This window comes from Hemitrygon akajei, chromosome 5 (genome assembly GCF_048418815.1).
Source record: "Hemitrygon akajei chromosome 5, sHemAka1.3, whole genome shotgun sequence".
In the NCBI taxonomy this organism is placed as follows: domain Eukaryota; kingdom Metazoa; phylum Chordata; class Chondrichthyes; order Myliobatiformes; family Dasyatidae; genus Hemitrygon; species Hemitrygon akajei.
The window spans coordinates 158,359,929-158,385,790 of NC_133128.1; the positions used below are offsets into that span (position 1 = coordinate 158,359,929).

At 38.2% G+C, this 25,862-nt stretch overlaps 1 protein-coding gene across 2 annotated transcripts in view; it reads left to right on the top strand.

The window, feature by feature from the left end:
- The window catches only part of LOC140728359 (signal transducer and activator of transcription 4-like), a 122,415-nt gene extending 96,755 nt beyond the window's left edge, over positions 1 to 25,660 (top strand). For both annotated transcript variants that reach the window (XM_073046970.1, XM_073046971.1), the window contains 6 exons: positions 9,461 to 9,513; positions 11,543 to 11,634; positions 13,528 to 13,667; positions 21,946 to 22,137; positions 22,826 to 22,892; positions 22,975 to 25,660. In XM_073046970.1, the coding sequence (XP_072903071.1) occupies positions 9,461 to 9,513; positions 11,543 to 11,634; positions 13,528 to 13,667; positions 21,946 to 22,137; positions 22,826 to 22,892; positions 22,975 to 23,107 (677 nt within the window). In that variant the 3' untranslated portion in view covers positions 23,108 to 25,660. The remainder of the gene's footprint in view (positions 1 to 9,460; positions 9,514 to 11,542; positions 11,635 to 13,527; positions 13,668 to 21,945; positions 22,138 to 22,825; positions 22,893 to 22,974) is intronic.
- The last annotated feature ends 202 nt before the right edge of the window (positions 25,661 to 25,862 follow it).

The window sequence follows — 25,862 nt, forward strand, 5'->3', positions numbered from 1 at the left end:
ATTCTTATCTATCTGTCTGCAGCAAGCAAAGTTGGCTCTGGCAGTCTCACTTCAAAGGTCCTCCTTAGCTCTGTTTGACTACACACCGCAGCAGTCATTCTCACCTGGATGTTGTCTTTAACCCTCCATAACTTCTACAGTTCAGAGCAAACATCAGAATGGGGAAGAAGTGTGATCAAAGTAACTTTTGGAATGCTTGTTGGTACCAGACCGGGTAGTTGAGTATCTCAGGAACTTCTGATCTCCTGGGATTTCCACGCACTACAGTCTGTGGAGTTTACAGAGAAACAAAAAGCATCCAGTGAGCAGCAGTTCTGTGGATGAGAATGTCTTGTTGACCAGAGAGGCCAGTGGAGAATGGTTCAAACTGGTTTAAGCTGACAAGAGGGTGATAATAACTGAAATAACCATGCATTCCAACAGTGGTGTGCAGAAGATCATCTCTGAACGCACAACACATTGAACCTTGAAGTTTGAAAGGCTACAGCAGCACAAGATCAGGAACATACACTCAACGGCCACTTTACTAGGTACTTGAGGTACAGAAAAAGTGGTCACTGAGTGTACAGCACAGTAACAGGCACTCCCAGTCCCATGAGCCTGCACTGTCTGATTACATTCATGTGATCAATTAGCCTCTACATCCTTGAAATTTGGGGAAAAAGTCAGAGCGCCCAGAGAAAACCCATGAGGTCACAGGGAGAACATACAAACTCCTTACAAACAAGGGCAGCATTGAACCCCAGGCACTGACGTTGTAATAGTATTACACTATGCTACCATGACGCCCCAAATTTTCTCCACCTTTGCAGTAAGATTCCTGGCTTCTCCACTGAGACATCAGTGCAATATTGGAAGAGTACATTGTCCAAGAAGGTACCATTATTTTGTCCCTAATTGTGTCTTATTGGGCTGGTAGAAAGTAAAAGAGATCTGGAACAAATCAGTAATGTTCCAAATCCACCAATCCTGCTTCCAGTGCCACAATAAAACAGCCAGAATGAGTATTTTGAGATATTACATGAAATCCCTAATAAGTTATTAGTTTGTAAGTAATTCCAATCTGTTGCTTTATATTGTTCTTTTCCCTTTAGTGAAGATAATAATCATATAAAGTTTCAAATAAAAACAGAAAATACTTAAAATACTTAGTAGGTCTGGCAACCCCCATGGACAGAGAAATAGTGTTAATGTTTCATATCAAAGACCATTCATCAGAACATGTTTAGTGAAGTTTAGACTACGTCCACACTACACCGAATAAATCCATAACCGAAGCTTTTTCTCTTCATTTTTACCCTCCGTCCACACTAAAATGGCATTTTCGTCCCCCCAAACCGGAGTTTTTCAGAAACACTTTCCAGGGTGGGTATTTTTGAAAATGCTGCTTGGGTAGATCAGTGTGGATGGCGTAACTGGAGACTTTTGAAAACGCTGTCAGACGGCAGCGCACCATTTCATTGTTTTCTTGAACGCAACCTAACAATTTCAGAACAGACGGCAACAAGACTGAAGCCAGAAGAGTTAGAAATGTACTCGCCAAATACTTTGACCCATAACTTACTGAATAAATAAGTATACTCACTTTGCCCTGCTTTCTGTCCTTGCTCGTATGATGGTGGTTTACCTATTTATGCAAGTACTTCTCTGACAATAGATGTGTAACAGCCTAATGTAACATTGTATGGAAATACAAGATAACACTGATGCAGACATGTTTTATACATCTAACAAGGTGCTTTATTAATGCAACAGAGTTAGTCAGTTTTTCAATGTTTATCGTCAGCCGGGTCAATCTGTCCCTGTCGGTTGCCTCCATACACTCCACTATTTGTTTTTTTTTACTTTTAAGATCTCCTGCGCGAGAGCCAACAGTCGTCCGTCATTTTAAGTTTTCTAGTCTGTAACTACACAAACGCGCACTTTTACGGCGAGATTCGACACCAAACATGTCATTTGTTTTCGGTAGATGTGTCCTGCGCATGCCCAGTAGGAGGAGATTTGCTGAAATCTCCGTTTCAATGTGGATAGAGATATTTTCAAAAACACATAGTGTGGATGCCTATCGTTTTTACACGAAACCGGCATTTTCAAAATTATCCGGTCTAATGTAGATGTAGCCTCAGATTTGCAGAGAGGCTAGAGAGGAACCATTAGACAAAGAAGATAACTTTAATAGAGTGAGGCCAGGGTCATCCAGATGACCACAATGTTTAAGAAGTGGTCTAATTCACAGATTAATGAGGGAAGTTAGCAAAGTAACAGGAGAAATAAAACAAATGGAGTTAAGAGTTGTTGCTGAAACCTAAAAGGAGAATGCTGGAAATGCCTTGCACATTAGGCAGTCTCCACAGAACGAGAAAATAAAATTTGAGATAATTAGTTGTTGCAGAACTGGCTAGCAGGAAAAGCAAATTGTATCAAATTGTTGAATTTGTTCTCAAGTCCTGCAGGCTACAGCATGCCCAGTTGGAAGAAAAGGTGCTGTTTCACAAGCTTGCGGGGAGTTTAGTTGGAACAGTGTAGTAAACTTCTGACAGATAAAGTCAGAGGACTGTACAATGTAGAACTAAAGTGGCAGAGATATGGAAGCATAAGATCACTCTTTCAAACTGAAAAAGTGTTGTTTTGCAAAGCAGAACAACTATTTTGCTGTTGGTTTCTCCAATGAGATAGAAAAGCAGGCAAGATTAGCAAACACATTGGTTTCCCTACCAGGTCCCCTGAGGTGCCTTCCTTTCTCTTGAACAATAGCTTATCTTCCAACACATGTATTTCTGGCACCTTTTACTCTCACCCCCTCTCCTTCCAATCAAAGGAAGGACAGGGTTTCCATGGCCCTCAATTTCTACCCACTAGCCTCAGCTTTCATTTCACTATCAATGAGATTTCACAACTAGACACATCCTGCTCTTCCCATTCAGCATCCTGAAGGTCTGTTCCAATCTTCCAGCTAAATGCTTGCTGTTCCAGTAATCTAGCGGATTTCATTTGGTGATCCTAATATAGTCTCCATACATTGCAGAAACCAAATTCAAATAAGTTGATTGTTTTGCAGAACATCTCCGCAAAGAGACTAATAACTTCCACTCAGAACCCACACCACCAGGTTCAGCAACAGTTATTACTCCTCAGTCATCAGTCGTTTGAACCAGATGGGTTAAATTCACTCAACTTCACTTGCCCCATCACTGAACTGTTCCCACAACCTATGGACTCATTTTCAAAGACTCTATTTCGTGCTCTCCATATTTATTGCTTATTTTTTATTATTATTAATATTTCTTTTCTTAATGTTTGTTGTCTTTTGCACATTGGTTGTTTGAACATCCTGTTGAGTGCAGTATTTCAATGATTCTATTGTTTCTTGTATTTACTGTGAACGCCTGCAAAAAACTGAATCTCAGGGTTGTATATGGTAATGTAGACAATATATGTACTTTGATAATAAATCTACTTTGAAGTTTTTGCCAATCACCTCAATTTTCTATTCCACTACCACTTTGACCTATCTGCCTGTTGCCTCAACAAAGCCTAGGGTAAGGCTTTTTCTGCCCTGAGGTTACTTATTGAGGACGTGAACTCATTTTTCTCTCTGCTCTCTCCACAAGTAGCACTTGATAGGTTGAGTACTTCTAGCATTCTCTGACGAAGGGTCTCGGCCCGAAACGTCGACAGCGCTTCTCCCTATAGATGCCGCCTGGCCTGCTGTGTTCCACCAGCATTTTGTGTGTGTTGCTTGAATTTTCAGCATCTGCAGATTTCCTTGTGTCTAGCATTCTCTTTTGGTTTCAGGTTCCAGGAACAGCTTCCATCTGCACTTCATCACTTTAGCATGCCTGTTTGTTTATTTTTTCTCTCTTTCTGACTAGCCTCATTAATCTGTTAATCAGAAAGCTCCGTTAACTTTGCAATCAGCTGGGCAATGTTGGCTTCACTCTATCATTGATACCCACCTTGAGAGACAATACTCTCCCACTCACTACAACTGGAAGCACAGTCATTTAATTTTTCTCAGTTTTGATGATGTCTTAAACGTGAAATGCAAACTGCTTCTCTCTTCTTGGATGCAGAGTAAAATGTTTCCAGTGTTTTCTGTTTTTATTTCAGATTCCTGCATTTACAGTTCTTTGATTTTTTTTCTTAGAATGCAATATACTTTGCATTTTTGAATCACACTATTTGAACAGCCCAGTGGTTCGGCTGCTGCCTTTCTGCTCCAGAGTCCAGATTCATTGCTGGCTATGTGGAGTTTTATCTCCCTGTGACACAGTGGGATTCCTGAGGGGTTTCTACATTCCTTCCACATCCTAAAGGTGTGTGGGCTGACATGTTAATCCCTGATTGTAAATAAAACAGCACAAATGTGGTCTTTGGAGAGAGGGGAAAGGTAAGGAGACAAGTATGTGGCTGGTTAACCAAGGAGAGGTGAAGCATGATGGGCAAATAGAGGCAGAGCTCCTGTTGGAAGACAGAGGCAGATAAACGATAGATGGAGTCAGACAAAAAAGACACATGGAGCCAGGTAGGGGAGTGGAGTGTTAAGGTGGAGACAGATGGGTGATGAGCAGGAACACAAAGCCTGGGATCTGAGAATTTAAGTTGGTGATAATGGGGTGCTAATATAGCTTCTTGGTTTCTTTTCTGTCTTTGTGGTCATTCTACCTCTTAGCATCGTTTTTCAACTCTTTATTTAGTTGGCTTAGTACTTGTGTTTTTGTACTCTAAACTAAACTGATATTTTGGAATTAAGACTGCTCATCATTCCTGACTCCCAGAAGAACCCTTAGGATCAGAAAGTAAGCAGATCCAACACATGGATAAGAGGGGGAATTGTTTCTCTCACACACACACACACGCACGCACGCACGCACGCACGCACGCACGCACGCACACACACACACACACACACACAGTTATTGGTATCTGGAATGAGTTGACAGAAGACAGAGTGGAGGCAGGAACAGTTACAACATTTAAGAGGCATCTGGACAGGAATTTGAATGAGCGGGATGTGGAATTGGTATAGATAGGTATAGTTGGCATAAACGTGATGGCAGAAGGTTCTGTTTCTGTGCTATACAACTCAATGACGGGGAGATAGTACATTGAAGACACTGTTCTTGCTATATGACTATGATTCTAAGCTGCCCCAAAGGAAGACGGGTGGTTAAGTTGACGAGAGTTTGTTGGGAATAGGTTACAAGGAAAATAAATGAAGGAATTATATTGCTGCGTAAGATAAGTTAGACTCTTTACCGCAAATGGCTTCTCTCAATGCCAAATTCTCATGACACATTCTCAATTGCCAACAGTATTTTTAGGTGGAATCAAAGAAATCACATGATTTGTACACATTATGCATTAAATGTAATTAAAATCTAAATGTTTAGTAGAATTCCATAATTACATTAACTTTATTTAAAGATAAGCTTCAACATTACAAGTCAAAATAGAACTGCTGATGCTGGAAAATGCCAGAAATAGTCATTTGTCAAGCCACAGCTGGTTGAAGAGAAATAAGGTCAATGTTTTATGTTGAAGACTCTTGTTAGAGCTGGAAGGGAAACAAGCAAAGCTGGAGTGAGGGTGGGAGAGAGGGCACATGGCCTGACCGAGTGACCGTGAGGATAAGCTGTAAAGAAATAAGTGATGAGCACAGTTCGAGAGTGGGAGCATTGGCAAAAGAAAAGAGACAAAAGAAGGTGGGGCTTGTGAAATGCAGAGCAGGAGGACACCTAGCAAGTCCAGAGTCAGAGTAATGCAACACAGAAACAGGCCCTTCAGCCCAACAGTTTCATGCTAACCACAGCATCCTCCCAATCTTCTGGAATTTCACCGGTGGCCAGTATCTCTACCAGGTCACTTTGCAGAACATCTCCATTCAGTTTGCAGTGGCAACCCTGAGCCTCCTGTTGCTTACCTACCACTTTGATTCCTCATCCAACTCTCACTCTGACCTCTCAGTCTGTGGGCTCCTGTATTGTCACAGTGAGGCCCAGTGCTAGCTTCACCTTCCATCTGGTCACATTTCTTGGACAAAATGTTAAATTCTACAACCTACTTCCTGATCTGCTAGGATTGTACCCTTGCTCAGAATTTCACAACCTCACATTCTTTTGTCTAAGTTATTTCGTCTAGGTTCTCATGCTCTAACTGCTCCCAGTTACTTGTAGACAAGATAATTATGTTTATACTCTGGTTTCAAAATTTTAAAAAAGTTCAAAGTAAAGTTTATTATCAGAGTTCATACATGTCACCACCTACAACCCTGAGATTCTTTTTCCTGCGGGCATACTTTGCAAATCTATAGAACAGTAACTGTAAACTAGATCAGTATACAACAAACTGCAAATATAAATAAATATCAATAGATAATGAGTATGAAATCATATGAAGTGAAAGAGCATGAGATAACAAGATAAAGAATCCTTAAAGTGGGACCATCTGTTGTGGGAACACCAGAAATAGAATGCGTGCAGCTATCCCCTTTTGTTCAAAAGCCTGATTGTTGAGGGGTAGTAACTGTTCTTGAACCTGGTGGTGTGAGTCCTGAGGCACTTGTACCTTCTACTTTTTGGCAGCAGTGAGAAAAGAGCATGGCCTGGGTGGAGAAGATCTTTGATGATGGATGCTGCTCTTCTACAGCAATATTTCATGTAGACGTGTTCAATGGTTGGGAGGGCTTTACCCCTGATGTCCTGGGCTGAATCCACAACCTTTTGTAGGGTTTTCCACTCAAAGACATTGGTGTTCCCATGGCAGGCTGTAATGCAGCCAGTTGGCATATTTTCCACCACACATCTATAAAAGTTTGCCAAGGTTTTTGATGACATGTTGAATCTCCACAGACTCCTGAGGAAGTAGATGCGCTGCTCTGCTTTCTTTGCATTTATATTTATATAATGGGTCCAAGACAGGTCCTCTGAGATAGTGACACCCTGGAATTTCAAGTTACTGATGATTACTGGCTCATGGACCTCTGATTTCCCTCTGCTGAAGTCTACAACCAGTTCCTTGGTTCCACTCAGTCAAATTTTCAATCTCCCTTCTGTGTGCTGATTCATCACTATCTTTGATATGGCTCACATCAGCAACACCACTGCTTCAACACTATCAAAGGCATCCTCCTCCACCTCCCTCAACTTTACATGTTTTTCCTATCTCCTTTTCAGTTTGACAAAGGGTCTTCAACAAAATGTTAACTCTGTTTTTCTCCTCACAGATACAGCCTGACCTCCTGAGAATTTCTCATCATTTTCTGCTTTTGTTCACAATTGTCTGAGTCTCTAGCTATTCTTACTGAGTGAAAATGTTCAGCTACTGTTCAGATATTATTCTCTCAAAATATTATTATGGGGCTGAAAAACACAAAAAGAGCAATTAAGCTTATTACCTATATTCTTCTCTTGCCCATCTTAAGTACAGTGGATTCCAGTTAATTAGGCCATTGGTTAATCGGTGCAGCCATTTATTTGGGACAACACTAAAGAACAAAAACAAATTGAAATTCAATTTCAAAGGATTCCCTTCATTTATTTGGGACACTATGCCACTTAACTGGTGCAGAAGGCTGTTGACAAACATTTTCTAACTAGCGCCAGTCATGTGCACATCATGTGGCCGTGCTTGGAGCGAACAGATTTTGAATAGCATGGTTCGGGTGTTCGCATTCAAAAAGCAGTGATTTTTGTCACTGATAGTTAGTGAGTAATAAACAGTAAGACAATTCAGAATGGTTTTGCTCACAGTGGTTTCAGGCATTGCGGCTTGGAGATGCCAGAAATTGCCAAGAGTGAAAATGAAACAATTTCACTTCTATGTCAGGAAGTACGAACAATTTGATAGCATTGACAATCATTTTGAGCATTATAACGACACTGAAAATTTGGAAGATGCAATTTTCAAAAGCACTGTCAGCACTGATTTTGTTAATTTGCAGTCAATCAAAAGAACTCGTCAGAGTACACTGAAAGAATTCCTCCATCAATAACTATTAGGAAATAATACACTGTAGTAGTTTTGGCAGTGTTCTGATTTGTTCTGCATTTAATTTAAATATATAATTTCTAACTCAATTAAATGGTAGTTTGTATTTTGTACCTTTTTAACTATTTCCATGAAACTTTGTCTAAATGGAGCAGGTGCTTAATTGAGCCTAAATGTACTGGTCCTGATGTGTCACAGTTAGTCAGAATCCACTGTATATGTTTTGATTATATTTTCAACTATTTCAAATTATTACCAAAATGTAGTTAAATCCTCTTACAACAATCCATTTAGGTTGTGTTCACATTTAGCACAGGCACTAATACAGAAATGTAGGTTTCAGAATTATGCATAAGAATGTGGCAATTACGTAATAAATATTTCAACTCATATTCATGGAAAATTGATAGAAGTGAAAATCAGGGAGTTTCTATAATGGGTGGCCAATAAGCCAGTATTTTCTCCTGTGACCACCAGTAAAACAAAATCCTTCAATTATAACTTCATGTAATGATCAGACTGTGGTGAATTGGTTATTTGCTGCTTTAAGCTTCCAGACTTTCTTGCAAAGTTTCCCTAGGACTGCAATATAGAACTAGTTTATCTTCATTTTTACACATATGAAAGAAATGCTAATCAAGATTCCTTCCAACAACCTATCACCATATTTACACCCACATGCTTTTGGCAGCAATCGAGCAACATGCTGCAACTAAGATCCACAGTATTGATATTTATGTCTCTTGTAGATATGTAAGAAATTTGTAATTTACCTCTCCATTCTTACATTGTTCTCAGTTTTATATTTACTTGCCTCACAGTAAAACAATAAGTTATAATAACCAAGTTTTTAACTCCTACCAAACGTTTAGTTGGGAAAATATGTAAATGGTTTCATTCTAACCTAGTGTTAATGTCTGTAAGCAACATCAGAGGTCATGATAAGTAATGCTCTAGATTTTATAATACTTGATGAATTCATTGATATCCACAGCTGGCCTTTGCAGTGTTACAAAACAAGTTACAACTTGCATGGTTGTAAAGCCTTTTCTGTAAAAGTCTTGGAAAACAACACTACTTTTGCTATATGACAGAATGAGAATTTCGACGAAGTTATGGTTTCTGGATGACATTTGATTTATTTAAAAGAGATATGGTAAATTCAGGTGTTTGAAAACATCAACTTAATTTGGCTGTGTACTGGTGTAGGTTCACTCGAAAACAATCAGCAGAATGGCACAAGTATAGACATTTTCAAGAAGCTGACTTAGAAATTTTTGCGCCCAAAAAATGGAAATAAGTAAAAGTGGCAGAGATCCATGGCTAAATATGTACTCTTAGAAGTCTTGTGGAAACTTGAAAAGTTGGTAACAGGAGTAAGAACTTATGTAATTTATAATTCCTAACATGAGAAAAAAATTATCTATTTCTATTTTATATATTTAGTAACTATTTTGGTACTCGTTTCTAGGACAGCAGGTGAATTACAATGATTGCCACATTTCATGGAATAAATTCTGTAAGGCAAGTAGAGCTTTTAACATCGTGCTATTATATTATTAAAAGTCTGATTAGTACTTTGTAGTACTGGGGTCATGAGCCAAGATAACATTTTAGACATAGAAATGCCCATATTCATGTTATTGCTATGTTGTATTCTGAACTAGTTTTTGCATCTAGTATTTTCCTTTTCATTTTGCACTTAGATAATTTTACAAATATCCTTAAGGGGTGTATTATTTGCATTAAGTGGTTGACGCACTCACAATCTCCAAACTATTGCTAGGTAAATGTACTTTGCTGACGTCATGGTATAATGATAGTCTGATACAATGGAAATATTCTTCATCTTTGAATAATAAAACTAAACATTCTATTAGTTCATTGCTCAGCAACTAAAGCATCAGTAATGGAAATGCTCCACCTTCAGATAAAATATTCTCTGATTTATATTCTCCTTCAAAACCTTTACATTTTCATTGCATTGTAAAGTCCTTCTCAATTCGCTAAGGGTGGAAAGGGAGGGTGGTCTAAAGTGCAAATCTAAAATCTACGTATCCACATCTACACAGTGTTTAGATTACTACCTGTTACACCGCCTGGTGTTTAGGGCAGCAATGAAGATCCTCCATCTCTGGCAGTGTTCAGGGTTTCCTTCATCATGTCAGTAGCTTCCTCTTGGATTTCACTACTATCAGTCATGATCCAGAGGAGCAATTTTTCATTTGGTTCTATACACGTACAGTCAGATGCCAATAAATTTGAAATTGATAGTGCTGGGCAGAATGACTATCAGACATAATTTTGCAACAGAAAACTAGAAGTCCAAGTATTGTACAACATTTTTATAAAGCCAAGAAACTGGGTTAGGCAGCACGACATTTTTATGTTGTAGGTAGTTCAGTTTAAATCAGTAAAGGTCCTTCACAAAGGAAAATCCTGAGCCCATTAAGTTACACTAAGTTTGTGGTTTTCTTTCCGGTCTCTGTGCATCAGACACAAAATGTGCAGAAGAGCTTGACAGTGTGCAGTAGAGTAGTGTTCTCAGGCCTGGTGCACATCACCTGTTCATTGTGCCTTAATAGCATTGTTCAGTTTTGGGGCCTACGTAACCACAGTTATTAGTTTCCTTTTGGGGAATGAACCCTGACCCTTTCTCTCCCCCAACGTTTTGACTTCATTGTTTGCTTTCCAGGGGTGACTTGCTTTACTTGTTGGCAACTATAATGGAGTTTTCTGTAAACTGTTGCAGAATGAGCAACACTAAACCACTTACTTTCACCTCTGTCACATTACCTGTTACAACCTGTCAACCACTGAAAAGATCTTGCACTATTTGTCATCATTTGGGGCACTGGACGTTCTGGCAGTCTTTCATTCCCAAGCAATCATTTACTTTACTCATTGAAAACTCTGTTTTGGATCATGTCCTGCCCACTCATCACCCATGTCAACAATGCCTTTTATTTGATCCTGATACTTCAGGTTGATAAATTTAACATTCCATTTCACATGTCTAGCATCAACCTTTCTTTTAATTCTTTAATATCCATTCAAAAATCCTCTCCCCACCAATTCCCCATCCTCAATTCTCATCTTTTGATTCAGGCCTTTTGTGTAATCTGTCTTTTCACTCATCCCACCATCACTACTGTGGCTCCACTTTTGATTTTTGTAATTCATAAAACTTTCCACATCTCTTTCTCCTTTAAAACTTCTTTCATGGATAAAGTAATTGACTAATTCCTCTTAGTCTTTTTTTTCTACTGAGTTAGCATTCCTGTTTTGGTAAATATTTATGAGTATTTTTCCATGTTAATTGCATTCCAAAAATACAAATGATTGCTGTGTTACAACTATTGTTTAGAAAGCACAGCATTTATAGGAAGTGAATATGTGACTGTGTTCTTATGTCTATGGTCCAATGCAGACTCCTAGACCTGCACCTCTAAGTTCTATAGACAGCATTTTGTTCCTCAATTACAACCAGTTTTGAGCTTCAAAACACTCCTACTTCAAATGCTTTAGTCATTTTCTGTGATTTAATTTTCAGGAGAATCTGCCAAACAGATTCAGTTTCTGGTTGTGGTTGGATGGAATCCTGGAACTCATCAAGAAACACCTTTTGACTTTGTGGATTGATGGGTAACCAAATGTGCCAGTTAATAATTTTTAAAATAATAATGGTTATAAATGTGATGCCTTCTGCATATTGTTACTGTGACAGTATTCTTGAAATATGAAGTTGCTAAATTTACCATAGGGACAGTTATTAAAACAACCTGTTCTTCTGTAAGAAATGTTTCTTTTAATAGTTAGAAGCTGCTGTTTTAATCTGCCACAAAATCTGCAGCAATCAATTTTACATTATTCAACAGTCATCAGTTACATTTGACAAATGAGCTTTACATTTATCTTGCAAAATTCAAAGAATGGTGACTCATTCTTTATTTGCACCTATAATTATGCCTTTTTTGACTGGGTATTAATTAAACTCACTTCTAGATAAGTAAATCATGCAAGCATCAATGTGATAAAAATTTAGACCACATGCCTAATTTATTGGGGTATGGTGCAAAATCAGCCCTTCAAGCTGTGCCACCCATCAAACCCCGACTTAGCCTCGTCACGGGACAATTTATAATAACCAATTAACCTACTAACCAGAGTGTCCTCTCGACTGTGGGAGAAAACCGGAGTACTCAGAAGAATCCCACACAGTCACAGGGAGAAGGTACAAACTCCCTACTGGCAGTGGTGGGAATTGAACCCGGGTCACTGGTACTGTAATGCATTGTGCTAACCACTACGCTACCATGCCACTCCACACATTACAAGTAAGAGCAAAATAAAGTCAACCCTTATTTGAAACACCAGTTATATTTGACAATTATATAGTTTTGATATATTGTACACCTTAATATGTGATGTACTATACTACAGACAACTTTTAATATTAGATCATATGGATCTTGACATTTCTTAATCCTCTTTACACCTGCCCCTTATTCTAAAGCCCTGTTTAACACATTAATGACCTTACTAATGAGTTATATAATATTCTACTCACAAAATGCTGGAGGAACTCAGCAGGCCAGGCAGCATCCACAGAAAAGAGTAAACAGTCAACATTTTGGGCTGAGACCTTTCATCAGGACTGGGGAAAAAAATTAGATGAAAAGTCAGTGTAAGAAGGCATGGGAGAGCAGGAAGAAATACGAGGTGATAGGTGAAACCAGGAGAGGGGTAGGAGTGAAGTAAAGAGCTGGGAAGCCGATTGGTGAAAGAGAAGGGGGAGGGAGGAGGGGCAGGGCAAGAGGTGGCAAGCGAGGTGGATCCAAGTGGAAGGGACTCTGGAGTTAGAGATTCGCATTCAAAGAAAAGCTTGGAGGAGCTGAGGCTGTTCTCAGTACAGCAAAGGTCAAAGGAGAGAGTGGGGTGTTCTAATTAATGGGCTGTGCATGCAGAGTGGAACAGTTTGTTGCAGCAGAGAAAACCAGGGGATATGGCTTCAACAAGAGTGGGAAAAGAACCAGGTCTTTTTTTAAACTAGCAATTCTTAAGCAAAGAGTGGTTGAAGAAAATTTCCATGGGACTTTGCAATGGAAGATAAATCCGGTTTTGAATAAAATCCCTGAAGGGATAGGGAAAAGCATAGTCAGGTTGTATTGCTTTTTCACAGGCATGAATGGCTAACTGGCCCTCTAATCCAGTGTGTCATCCTCTGCAGAAAACCTTTAGATACTGCTCATACCTGCAGAATCGTATTATTTATTGCCAAGCACAATAAAAACACAGCTGTTCCCTTTTTTATAGCACCAAAGAACCTGCACATACTCAGAACTGTACACAATGTCATTAAATTGACTGCTCCAAAAATATAACAATTCTGCAGTACTGTGTTCAACATTGTGTGCAGAAAAGGAGTGAGGGGAACAAAATTTACACAAAAATGGTTTAAAAAAGGAAATAATCTCAGTCTTTACACCGTGAAATTCCATTATTATGTAACCTTTTCTAAATAACTTCTTTCTTCAGATACATTGTGGGATTTGTGAGTAAGGAGAAGGAACGCACATTACTGAAGGATAAACCGTCTGGCACTTTCCTACTCCGGTTCAGTGAAAGCAGCAGGGATGGTGCTATTACCTTTACCTGGGTGGATCGATCTGAAAATGGTGAGGTGGTAAGAGATTCTCCAATTTAGTCAGCCACGATCAAAGTCAAAAGTTTAGTCAAAATCATAGAGTCATATAGGATTGAAACAGGCCCTATGCCCCACTATGTCTATACTAATCCTATTTACCAGCACTTTCTCTAGCCTTCTTTATGCCTTGGTAATCTAGACTCTCATCTAGCTACTTCAATATTATGAGACTCCCTGTATCCACCAACACCACTGGCACTGGATTCAAATTCCAACCATCCTCTTATAGGGGAGGCAAACCTATGGCATGCACAGAGACTTTGTTGGCACACAGCACGCAGTGCCACCCCATCCATAATAAAACGATACATAATGATTATCTTTAGGGCCAAATGAATGATCAAATTATTTTTTTTACAACCTGAGAGCAGTGATATTATCTCAAAGGAATCATCTTATGCTGTCTTGGCACCAGCTAGACAGTTGCAAGAACATGTGACATTAAATGATGCAATTTGGAATTCTTGCAGACCTGGTGTACACATCAGTATTTGGATAGTCAAACAACAACACACACAAATGCTGGTGGAACACAGCAAGCCAGGCAGCATCTATAGGGAGAAGCACTGCCTGGCCTGCTGTGTTCCACCAGCATTTTGTGTGTTGTTGTTTGAATTTCCAGCATCTGCAGATTTCCTCGTATTTGGATCGTAAACAGTTGGGCCAGTTGGCATTGGCTTCTCTCTACTTAGAGTTTTTCTTCTGTCATTTGTGAATAATCAGTGACAATCTCTGCTCACAATTTATCTTGGCATGTGAGAGAATTGCTTAGAATCTTATTGCCTATTTAGGTACAGGCTCTCAGAAAGATTTGCCACCCCTGATCTAGGTGAAAGAATTATTTGTCAGATACTCTCTTAATTCCCAATCCTTTACCTTAAATATATGCCCTCTAGTTTTAGGTACCTCTGCTCTGAGGAAAAAGTTTCCTGCTATCTACCCTATCTGTCATTTTGTATTCCTCTATTACGAGATCCATTACAAGCCAACAGACTAATTGTATAGACAGAAAGAACAGAGTAATATTTCACTACCTATCTCCTTATTTCTGTAATATTCCTTGTAGCAGATTATAACAAAACATACCTCATTATGAGCAAGCTAATTGCACCTGTTACAAAGTGTTTGCCCATGAACATTAAAGACAGGACCAGCACAATTTTAGCTAATTTTACCTTTGCTAAAAGCTCCAGAAAGGCTGCCATTTATAATGTGCTACTTTATGACTTCTTAACTGACCAAAGAGGTTTAGAAACAAAATTTTTAGTTCCTATGTGTGAACTTCTTGGCAAGTACTTTATCACACTTTAACTTGTGTGAATGGACCCAATCCAATATACTTGGATTGTGAAAATTAACTGAACTGTACACACAAGCATTGATTTTATCAGATTGAAGTTGTAGGCCAGAATGCCTTTCATGGTTAGATGTTTTACCTGGGGCTCTTTCTTTGTGATGAAATTTATTTTGCACTACAAAACTATGTTACGAATTCAATAGAAGGGGATCAGAATTGTTGACGGCAAAACAAGGTACCTGTCACATCTAAGATTTTTTTTAAATGTTCACGGTGCAGAAATGGTTAATTTGTATGACAGTATTTTATTTGAATTTTGAAAAATTGTAACAAAATTTTACAGTCAGAAGTTTTGACAGTCAAGCTGGCTTTCCCCTTTTTCACAAAGGTGATTGCTCATTCTGCTGGAATTTTTAGAAGCATGAATTAAGCAGTAAACTTGTGCAAGTTGGTGTGGAGGGTGGGGATTGCAAGCAGGTATTTAGACCTCCCTAACAAGCATCTACAGGGCATCACTACACCATGAACACCTGATTGATGGACTCTCATACATACGAATATTGTCAAATTCAGAAGTCTGACATTCATTAATGTTCCATAAAAATAAAGCATGTTTGTTCTAACAAAGAGTTGAACTAATTTCTCTCTCTCTCTCTCCACTTTAGTAATTAGAATCATCAAGTTATACAGCAGGCCCTTCAGCCCAACTGGTCCATGCCTACCAAAGTATCCCATCCAAGTTGATCCCATTTGCCAAATTTGACTCAGAACACTTGAAGCCTTTTTAATCTATGTAGCTGTCCTACTGTTAACCTCAAGAACGTTCTCTGGCAGCTCATTCCATACAGATACCAGCTTTTGTGTGTTTAAAAATAAATGCCTCACCAGTTCCTATTAAATCTTGCTCCATGAACTCCCAACTTTTATACTCAGTGCCCTGACTTATGAAGGCTAGTGTGTCAGAGGGCTTCTTCACTGCCATGTCTACCTGTGGCTCCACTGCCAGTGAGCTATGTACTTGGACTCCATAGTTCTGATGCCATTTTTTTACAATACTGTGGAGTATAGTTACAGATGGAGTTATTTTTCTGCATTTTATGACTTGTCAACAAGATCAACTTATGGGTGTTGATAAAAATAGAATTTGTTCCTTGCCCGGGGATGGCCTGTGCAAAAAGATGTATAACGTGAGGTCACGGTAACATGCAAACATTCATTCACCTACCTGCTGCTCTAAAGCCAGTAAATACAAATTTACATATCCACCAGTCAACACAATCATCATCACAGCATTAGTGATACTTATTGAAACCACATTATTTCTTTATTTTTATTTTAAAATACAGTGCGGAACACACCCTTCTGGCCCATTGAGCTGCACCGCCCGGTAACCCACCAGTTTAACCCTTGCCTAATCACAATGACAAACTAACCTACCAACCGGTACATTTTTGGACAGTGGGAGGAATCCCGAGCACCCAGAGGAAACCCACCTACACATGGGAAGCAATGTACAAACTTGCTTACAGAGGAAGCTGGATTTGAACTCTGAACTCCAGTGCCCTAAGCTGTAATGGTGTTTCACTAACTGCTACACTAACATGGTGCCATAATAAGGTTTACATATACAAGGTTGTTTCAAACTGTGTTAATGACCTTTATAGTGTTTCCATAAAAATAAATTCCCCCTTCTGTTGTGCACAACAGATTATGAGTATTAAAGTAATGACTGAAAATAATTGAGCTGGATTGTAATGTTACCTAACCAGAGAATGGATTCACTACACCCCTGGACTTAGAACTGAGGGGCTAGGTATATCTTGCACACCTAACCACAATAATAATGCAGTAATTCATGTATTTAATTATTTAAATTGTTTCTAAAGTGTTAGCACGGTAACAGCAGCACAACCAATGATCCTCCATTGGCGATTGGTTCCAGTCGCTGCCTGTAAGGAGTTTGCACATTCTCCCCATGATTGCATGGGTTTCCTCTGGGTGCTTCAATTTCCTCCCATATCTCAAAGATGTACAGTTAGAGTTAGGGTCAGTAAGTTGTGGGCATGCTATTTTGGCTCCAAAAGTGTGGCAATAATTGTGGGCAGCTCCCCAGTATAATCTGTATGCTTCAATACGCAGGTGACAAATATAGCTAATTTTAAACTGGCCTTGATAGCACAAGCAGGGTCTCGGCTGACACTGCTTGAGGCCTGTTCACTACTAGTGGCTCGCTTCCGCATCATGAAGAGCCACAACAGTGAGACACGAGAGGCAATGAGGCCCTTAACTACTGAAATTTCGGATGACCTTGAGGCTCGGCCTAGATCAAAGCAATCTGACCGAATATGGTAAAGTGACCTACTGTCAGCTGTGGTCGACCTTATATGTTTGATGTGGTACAATAATGATTACAATTCAGAAATGGTTTATTGGCTTCCCACTGCCCTACATGGTGATAATATTTAGACCACTGAGTGTGATCAAACTTGGGTGGAAACAAATGCTGAAAACACTTGGATTACTTGTATATTTTGGTGATAGAAACTATAATTATTCTCTTAGTCATGGCATTTACTCAAGGGCAGATAATAACATTTCTAGAAATTTATAAGAATTGGAGTATACCATCCAGCTGACAGAGCCTGTTACATCATTCAGATGAAAGGTAATATATGATCTGTTACCAAATCATTAAACTACCAGCAATAAATGTATTTAAGTACTCAAAGAAATAATAAGAATGTCGATATTAATTAAATAACACAAAACAATTTAGATACACCTTGGGTATTTAGGGATGATCAAGGCCAGAGTTGCAGGAATGCATGCATCTCAGAGACATAAACAACTAGATCGGATTATACCCTTGATGGGTGGGGTGGAGAAAGAGATCAAAGTGGGGTTTGACACAACTGGGGTTTGACAACAAGGATACAAGTTTTAGAACTGAGGTGCTGTTTGAGCAGAATTCAGTGAAGGTCAGCAAGCACAGATGGTGCAGGGGAAGTGCAGTCTGGTGCAGAATTTGACATCTGGTTGTGTGTCATGGTGACTACGAGTGGTGATTGATATATTCATGACCTAGGGTAGGAGGAGTCAATTTTAGAAAACCTAGCACATTCCTGGTAGAAGACATGCCTGGCAGTTCTCAATTCCCAAAGAGAAAGGGGAAATGAACCAAACAAGCTGAGCTAGTACAACAGACGGACAATTGATAAAGTTGTAGAAATCTAGTTAGCTGAAGTTGTAAAATTTAACATTGATTTCAAAGACCACACAGAAGATGAGATGCTGCTTTTCAAGCTGGCATCAATTTATTTATTATTTATTTGACTGTGTCAAATAATGAATTATCAATAAGCTATTAAATTCTCCATTCCACTCCCACTGTCTTATCAGTCCCTGATCGCCTGTATTTTTACAATATAAAGGTGTTTATTAAAATGTCACTTATTGGGTTTGTTAGGATTATTAGGATTGGAAAACACCTGATTTAAAAAAAACATTACATGCTGAGCTTTGTAAGTAAAGGCATAGAGAGCAAAACAAGGAAATCCTGATCAATCTTTATGAAACACTTGCTTTGCCAATGTTGGAGTGTTCTGTGGGCCACACTCCAGGAAGGAGATACTGGCTTCAGAGAGGCTGCAGGAGATATTCACTAATATAATCCCAGGGACAGGGACACTTATTTAAATGATGAAACTAGTTTTGTTTTCTTTGGAATGTGGAGACTGAGGAGAATCAGAGAGGTGGTTAACTTAAGAAGAAAATAGATAGAATAGATGCAGAAAAGTGTTTTTGTTCATGGACGGGTGTAAGCCCAAGGGAAAGGAGATGATTAGCAAAATACATTAAGAATAACTTTTTAAAATTATGACCGGCCAGAGTGGTCAGTGCATCTCCAGAGGTGGAAGTGTTGGCTGGCTCAATTGTCATGTTCAAAAGGGAGGTAGATAAATATCAAAGAAAATAATTTGTAAGTCTATGGGATGATACTAGGGGAGAGACATGACTGGATTGCTTTGACGTGGGCTCATTCAGATGGGATAAGCTGAACTATGACTATTCTCTGACTCTGTATTTGACTCAGTAACTAAGGCTGTAGGCATCATGTTTCAGAAACATTTGAATATACTATGTGAATAGTAGTCTTGTTCTCAGTACTTATATATTAGATATTTTTTGGGAAACAAATGGTTCAAAACCTTTGGTGTCACAGGTAACCCCTGGATGGGCTTCTGCTTTAGCATTGTCTGTCTATTCTACCTTGCTATGTGGCTCATCTGCTGAACCCCTCATCAGTACATTGGCCACCTTCAGGCTTGATTAATTGAATGTGTTTCTGTCAGGACTCTCTTACTCCACTCTCCACATACGAGGGGTGATTGATATGTTCATGGCCTAAGGTAGAAGGAGGTGAGTTATTAACTTCAAACTTTCTGCCTAATCACTCAAAGAGTTGACCTGCATGTGTATGTAACGACAGCTGCATAACTCATCTCCTTCTACCTTAGGCCACAAACTTATCAATCACTCCTGCTGTGGACACTTTCGGGAGGTCCAAGATCCGTATGCTCCACGACCGCTGAACTATGTGTGTAAATGTAGGATTGGACTATGTTGAAAGATAAATAGATAGATAGATAGATAGATAGATACTTTATTCATCCCCATGGGGAAATTCAACTTTTTTCCAATGTCCCATACACTTGTTGTAGCAAAACTAATCACATACAATACTTAACTCAGTAAAAAAATATGATATGCATCTAATTCACTATCTCAAAAAGCATTAATAATAGCTTTTAAAAAGTTCTTAAGTCCTGGCGGTAGAATTGTAAAGCCTAATGGCATTGGGGAGTATTGACCTCTTCATCCTGTCTGAGGAGCATTGCATCGATAGTAACCTGTCGCTGAAACTGCTTCTCTGTCTCTGGATGGTGCTATGTAGAGGATGTTCAGAGTTATCCATAATTGACCGTAGCCTACTCAGCGCCCTTCGCTCAGCTACCGATGTTAAACTCTCCAGTACTTTGCCCACGACAGAGCCCGCCTTCCTTACCAGCTTATTAAGACGTGAGGCGTCCCTCTTCTTAATGTGCAAGGTTTTCTAAAATTGACTCCTTCTACCTTAGGCCATGAACATATCAATCGCCCCTCGTATGTGGAGAGTGGAGTAAGAGAGTCCTGGCAGAAACACTGATGCACTGACCACTCTGGCCGGTCATAATTTTAAAAAGTTATTCTTAATGTATTTTGCTAATCATCTCCTTTCCCTTGGGCTTACACCCGTCCATGAACAAAAACACTTTTCTGCATCTATTCTATCTATTTTCTTCTTAAGTTAACCACCTCTCTGATTCTCCTCAGTCTCCACATTCCAAAGAAAACAAAACTAGTTTCATCATTTAAATAAGTGTCCCTGTCCCTGGGATTATATTAGTGAATATCTCCTGCAGCCTCTCTGAAGCCAGTATCTCCTTCCTGGAGTGTGGCCCACAGAACACTCCAACATTGGCAAAGCAAGTGTTTCATAAAGATTGATCAGGATTTCCTTGTTTTGTTCTCTATGCCTCTACTTATAAAGCTCAGGATGTAATGTTTTTTTTAAAATCAGGTGTTTTCCAATCCTAATAATCCTAACAAACCCAATAAGTGACATTTTAACAAACACCTTTATATTGTAAAAATACAGGCGATCAGGGACTGATAAGACAGTGGGAGTGGAATGGAGAATTTAATAGCTTATTAATAATTCATTATTTGACACAGTCAAATAAATGATAAATAAAGCAGCATCTCATCTCCTGTGTGGTCTTTGAAATCAATATTAAATTTTACAACTTCAGCTAACTAGATTTCTACAACTTTATCAATTGTCCATCTGTTGTACTAGCTCAGCTTGTTTGGTTCATTTCCCCTTTCTCTTTGGGAATTGAGACCTGCCAGGCATGTCCTCCTGCACTGCATTTCTCACTCCTGTGTTCTTTCATCTATGTTCTCGATCTCTAACCACTCCCAATCACTCATTAACTAGAGATCTTGTCTACAACTTAGCTACACGGTCACTCTGATTTTACCCTCAAGATATGCCTCCCCTTATTTTCCCTGCACCTTCTGATTCCTTCCCAAATCTGACAAAGGGTCTTTATTTTATTTTATTTCGCGATATAACACAGAGTAGGCCCTTCTGATCCTTCGAGCCATGCTACCCCAGCATCCCCCCGACAACACCAATTACCTCTAACCTAATCATGGGACAATTTATCATGACTAATTAACCTACCCGATACATCTTTGGGCTGTGGGAGGAAACCTGAGGACCCAGAGAAAACCTACTCATTCCTCAGGGAGGACTTCCCTCCTTACCGAAGACTGTTGGAACTGAACTTTGAACTCCAGAATGCCTTTGGCTGTAATAACGTCATGCTAACTGCTAGCGCCCACGTTACATTTAATGTTAAATGTAACTCTGTTTCTGTTCTTTCATTGTGGCCTGACCTCCTGAATATTTCAATCATTTTATTTTAGATTTCCAGCATCTATAGTTTCTTTATAGATTTTCACTTATCTACACTTCTTGATTGTTTGATTTAAAAAAGATTGCTTCCATTGTTACTTCTATTTTGTTATAGATTGACTGGGAATTAGAAGTTACATAAAGCTGATATATTCTGATATAATTGTTTTATGAACTAGGTGAATTGTGCCATTTCTCAAAACAAGTAAATTATTTCATAAGCAATAAAAAGGTGCTGTAATACCATTTGATTTTTTTTAAAGTTAAAGGATTTGCACTCTTTCCCAATTATCCTCTTAGAGCTTTTTATAGAAATGCACATCAGGTTCCTAAAACAAGTATGTTCCATGTATGATTGATTCTTTACTTAATTTTTAATGTCCATTTTGCTAAGACTCTGAGCACAATTTTTATTAATTGTTATTTCAGGGGAAATGAAATTTCATTCCGTGGAACCTTATTCCAAGAGCCAGTTGTTAGCGGTCCCTTTGCCTGATATTATCCGAGACTACAAAGTAATGGTGGCTGAAAATATTCCGGAGAACCCGCTGCAGTATCTATATCCTGATATTCCGAAGGATAAAGCATTTGGGAAGCATTACAATAATAAGCCAAAGGAAGGTCAGTATCATGACTACTGGCAATAAATAGCTAGTGTTCTTAATTGGCTATGTCATTTTAACAACCAGCTCAGAAAATAATTGAATTACATTTGGATTCCATTTCTCAAATCATTGACTAAAGGTCTTTAACACATCAGCTTTGCCTGGTTGGTTGTAGTGGACTTGAAGATGATAGACTGCAAAATTTAACAAATATCTCATCAAAGGTTCTAAAAAAAAAAAGAGCAACACCCACATAATGCTGGAGGAGCTCAGCAGACCAGGCAGCATTTATGGAAAAGAGTAAACCGTCGACATTTTGGGGCTGGGACCCTTCTTCAGGACTGAAAAAGACCAAAATGTTGATGGTTTACTCTTTTCCATAGATGCTGCCTAGCCTGCTGAGTTCCTCCAGCATTTTGTGTGTGCGCTGCTTTGGATTTCCAGCATCTGCAGATTTTCTCGTGTTTGTGGTGCCTGAAAAAAGAGGTTTAACTTATCCAGTGCTTTATTTTTGGTGCTTCATTAAAAATTCCTGTTTCCTACAACATTGCATTTACCCATCTTAAGATAAATATACCTTTAATTCCTGCATTAAAAGTTGAACTTCCTTAATTTTATCACACTGCAAAATATGCAACTAACCTCATTAAAACAATAATATTTGGTTTATGAAAAACTGAACCTAATATGCATTTCTTAAACAGTTTCTGAACCTACTGAGACAGAGAAGAAAGGCTACATTTCCTCAAGGTTTATCCCATTCTCTGAATTGTAAGTCTGAGTAGACAATTAATTTATTGATTTTTAACAAAATAATGTGTTGTGTTAACCATTAATTTGTTATACTTTTCAGTCCAAATGCTTCCACGGCTCCAGTTTCTTCATCGGACTTACTTCCTATGTCACCAGGAGTATATGCTGAACTGAAACAGCAGCTGAGTCCTGCAGAAATCGAGACTGCTGTATGTTTTGAAGCAATGATTTGATCTGAAGCTGATCTCCAGAATTCCATTCACAATATCCCATATGACGAACTCCATATAACATGCACATTTTTGAGGGAAGTCAAAGAACAGAGTATTGTGGAAAATTAAACAAGCAATTTAATTGAATATATAATGATGCAAGTTTCAGCAATCCTGGTTGTATGCACTCCAGATTCATACAGTGCAGTGAGCATTTATCAGATCCAAGTTGCAGTTGCTATTGTTGTCTGAGCCCAACACAGAGTCTATAAATGGCAACTTGAATACAAGCCCAGAACTCCAATCCAGCTAAGGCTACTTTTAACATGGGAGAGCAACAGGTTGATTGCAATATAAAAATCTTTATGATGTAATAATCTTTACTGTTACATTTATTTAGTCAACACATTTTTGGTATATAGCCATCAGCTATAACGATAGAATCTCATAAAAGCTTCTAGAATTATTTTTGGGGTAGGAGAAAATAGCTGCTTGTCTAATTTTGTGTTCTCTTTTTAATATCAAGGGACCATAGAAATAAAACTGTGAATGTTGTTCTAGGCTGCATCTACCCCATAAATCAAGTACTAACTGAATTCATTCTTTCAAAGGATATTTGAAGTTTGTCTTAGTGCTGTATTCATACTTGACATGTTTGATTGAAACTTTCTTCTGCATGTTAAAATTTGCAAATTGCAGTAGATTTGGATAGCGATCTTAAAATGAATGATACAACGGTGCTTTTTCCTGTCATACTTCTAATTAGTATCTGCTGTGGTTATTTTGTACAATTTTTGAAAGTTATTGTTTTATTGGCAATGGTACTTTAACTTATTGTGCAGTTGAAATGGAACTTACTCAACAAAATGCATGAATATCCAAGATCATGAAATGTGCTGGTCACGTTCACTTGTGGGACAAAGACTGTGAAATTATGCATATGAACTGGGCAATATGAATGAGGTTTACACATTGACATTATTATTTCATAAGAAATAGCTACCCTATTTGATATTAGTTTTCACTAAATATTAGCTGGTTAAATCTACTTAAAGCTGTAGATTTCACTTACTTGATTAGTGCTTTGTATGTAACTGTTTTGATAAAGAATTAATGGATGAGATAAATCAATATTCAGTGAATTTAAAGGCACCACACATTTTCATGAACTCTGTAAGTTATGTTTTTATATTTTAACAATATTCTATAAATATCCAGTAATAAAATCTTAGTCATTTTGCACTTTAAAGTTTTAAAATGTCATATAATGATTACAGTGTTGAGATCCATTATCTAATATTATACACACTTGAATGAAAGGCATCAGCCGCACACCACATCACACCACACCCCTTGAATTTTTAACATTCTCTGGTTTTTCATTTCCATTTTTACAGTGGTATAATTATGAGCAAAAATATTTGTTATTGAATTATAAACTTTGTATCAATTGTAATACAATTGTATTACTTTTTGAATATTTCATACCCTATTTGTAAATAATTAAAGCCATTCAAAAGATTCTTCTAAAATTTTGCCAAAAGGATTTTGTACATACTGTAGTATATAATAACAGCCTATACTGTTACACTCAGGAAAACTTTAACCAAGTTGGGCTGCAACTTGTATTCTTATGCATTCATGGGAATAAAAACTTGATATTTTTTTACAACTTTTAGAACTTTGTTTTAAACAAACAACCTGGTTGGAATTTACTGAAGCTTGCTTTACATTAAGTACTGTACATCAGGTACATTAGACATCAGATACTTAATGTAAAGCAAGCTTCAGTAAATTCTAACCAGGTTGTTTGTGACTGATAATTGATAATTAAGTGCAAAACCTTTCTTGACATATTTACCTCTATTTACCTTTCATCTCAGTCCCCTGTGCAAAATACAATGCGAGCTACTTTCAATGGACACTCTTGGGAAATATATTTTCTTTTGTCAGCAGTATTATATATCACTGTTATACGGTAACAGACTCGTGCCCACCAGTACAATACCCTAGTGTTATATAATGACAGACCTGTGGCTATCAGTACTGTGCCCCAGTATTATACAGTTAAGACTATCCCTTAGTGTTACACTGTGAAATATGCTCCAGTATTACACCATGCTGAATCAGGTTCCTATGCATTTTTGATGCAGATTTGCCAATCATTGTGGCTGCTGCCATATAAGGCTTGACTACAGTACGAGAGGCTACGGGTATTTCATGATGAAATGTTTAGGACAGGCTGTATAACACTCAAGCTCGAAACTGGTAGACAAATAAAACATGTTTCTCAATTTCTGCCTCTTGAAAGTGTTTTAGATTATACAACTTTTTTTTCTCCACAAAAGAGTTGTGCACTACTGGTAATCACATCATAATGTCTTTTTTATAGTTGTGTATTTATTTCCATTGCTAAGATCCTGTTCAATATCAGAAATAAGTCCTTGAATCTAAAAACAGGACCATTTTATAAAATGTCAATTTTTGTGCCATTCAAAATTAAGCATGTTTATATTTTCATGAATTTGGGAAGAAAATTTAAGTTAGATATTAAAAATATTTTGCTTCAATTTATTTCTAAATATATCTGAGTCTTAATCATTTTAAATTGTTTAAATTACTTCACTTTTAAATGTCATTGAGTGGTAAAGCACAGAAAGAAGCTATTTGGCCTATTATTTCCATACTAACCATCAAATATCCATCAACACTAATTCCATTTGCCAGCACTTGGCACTTCTTTGACAGAGTAATTCAATTGCTTGTCTAGCTGCTA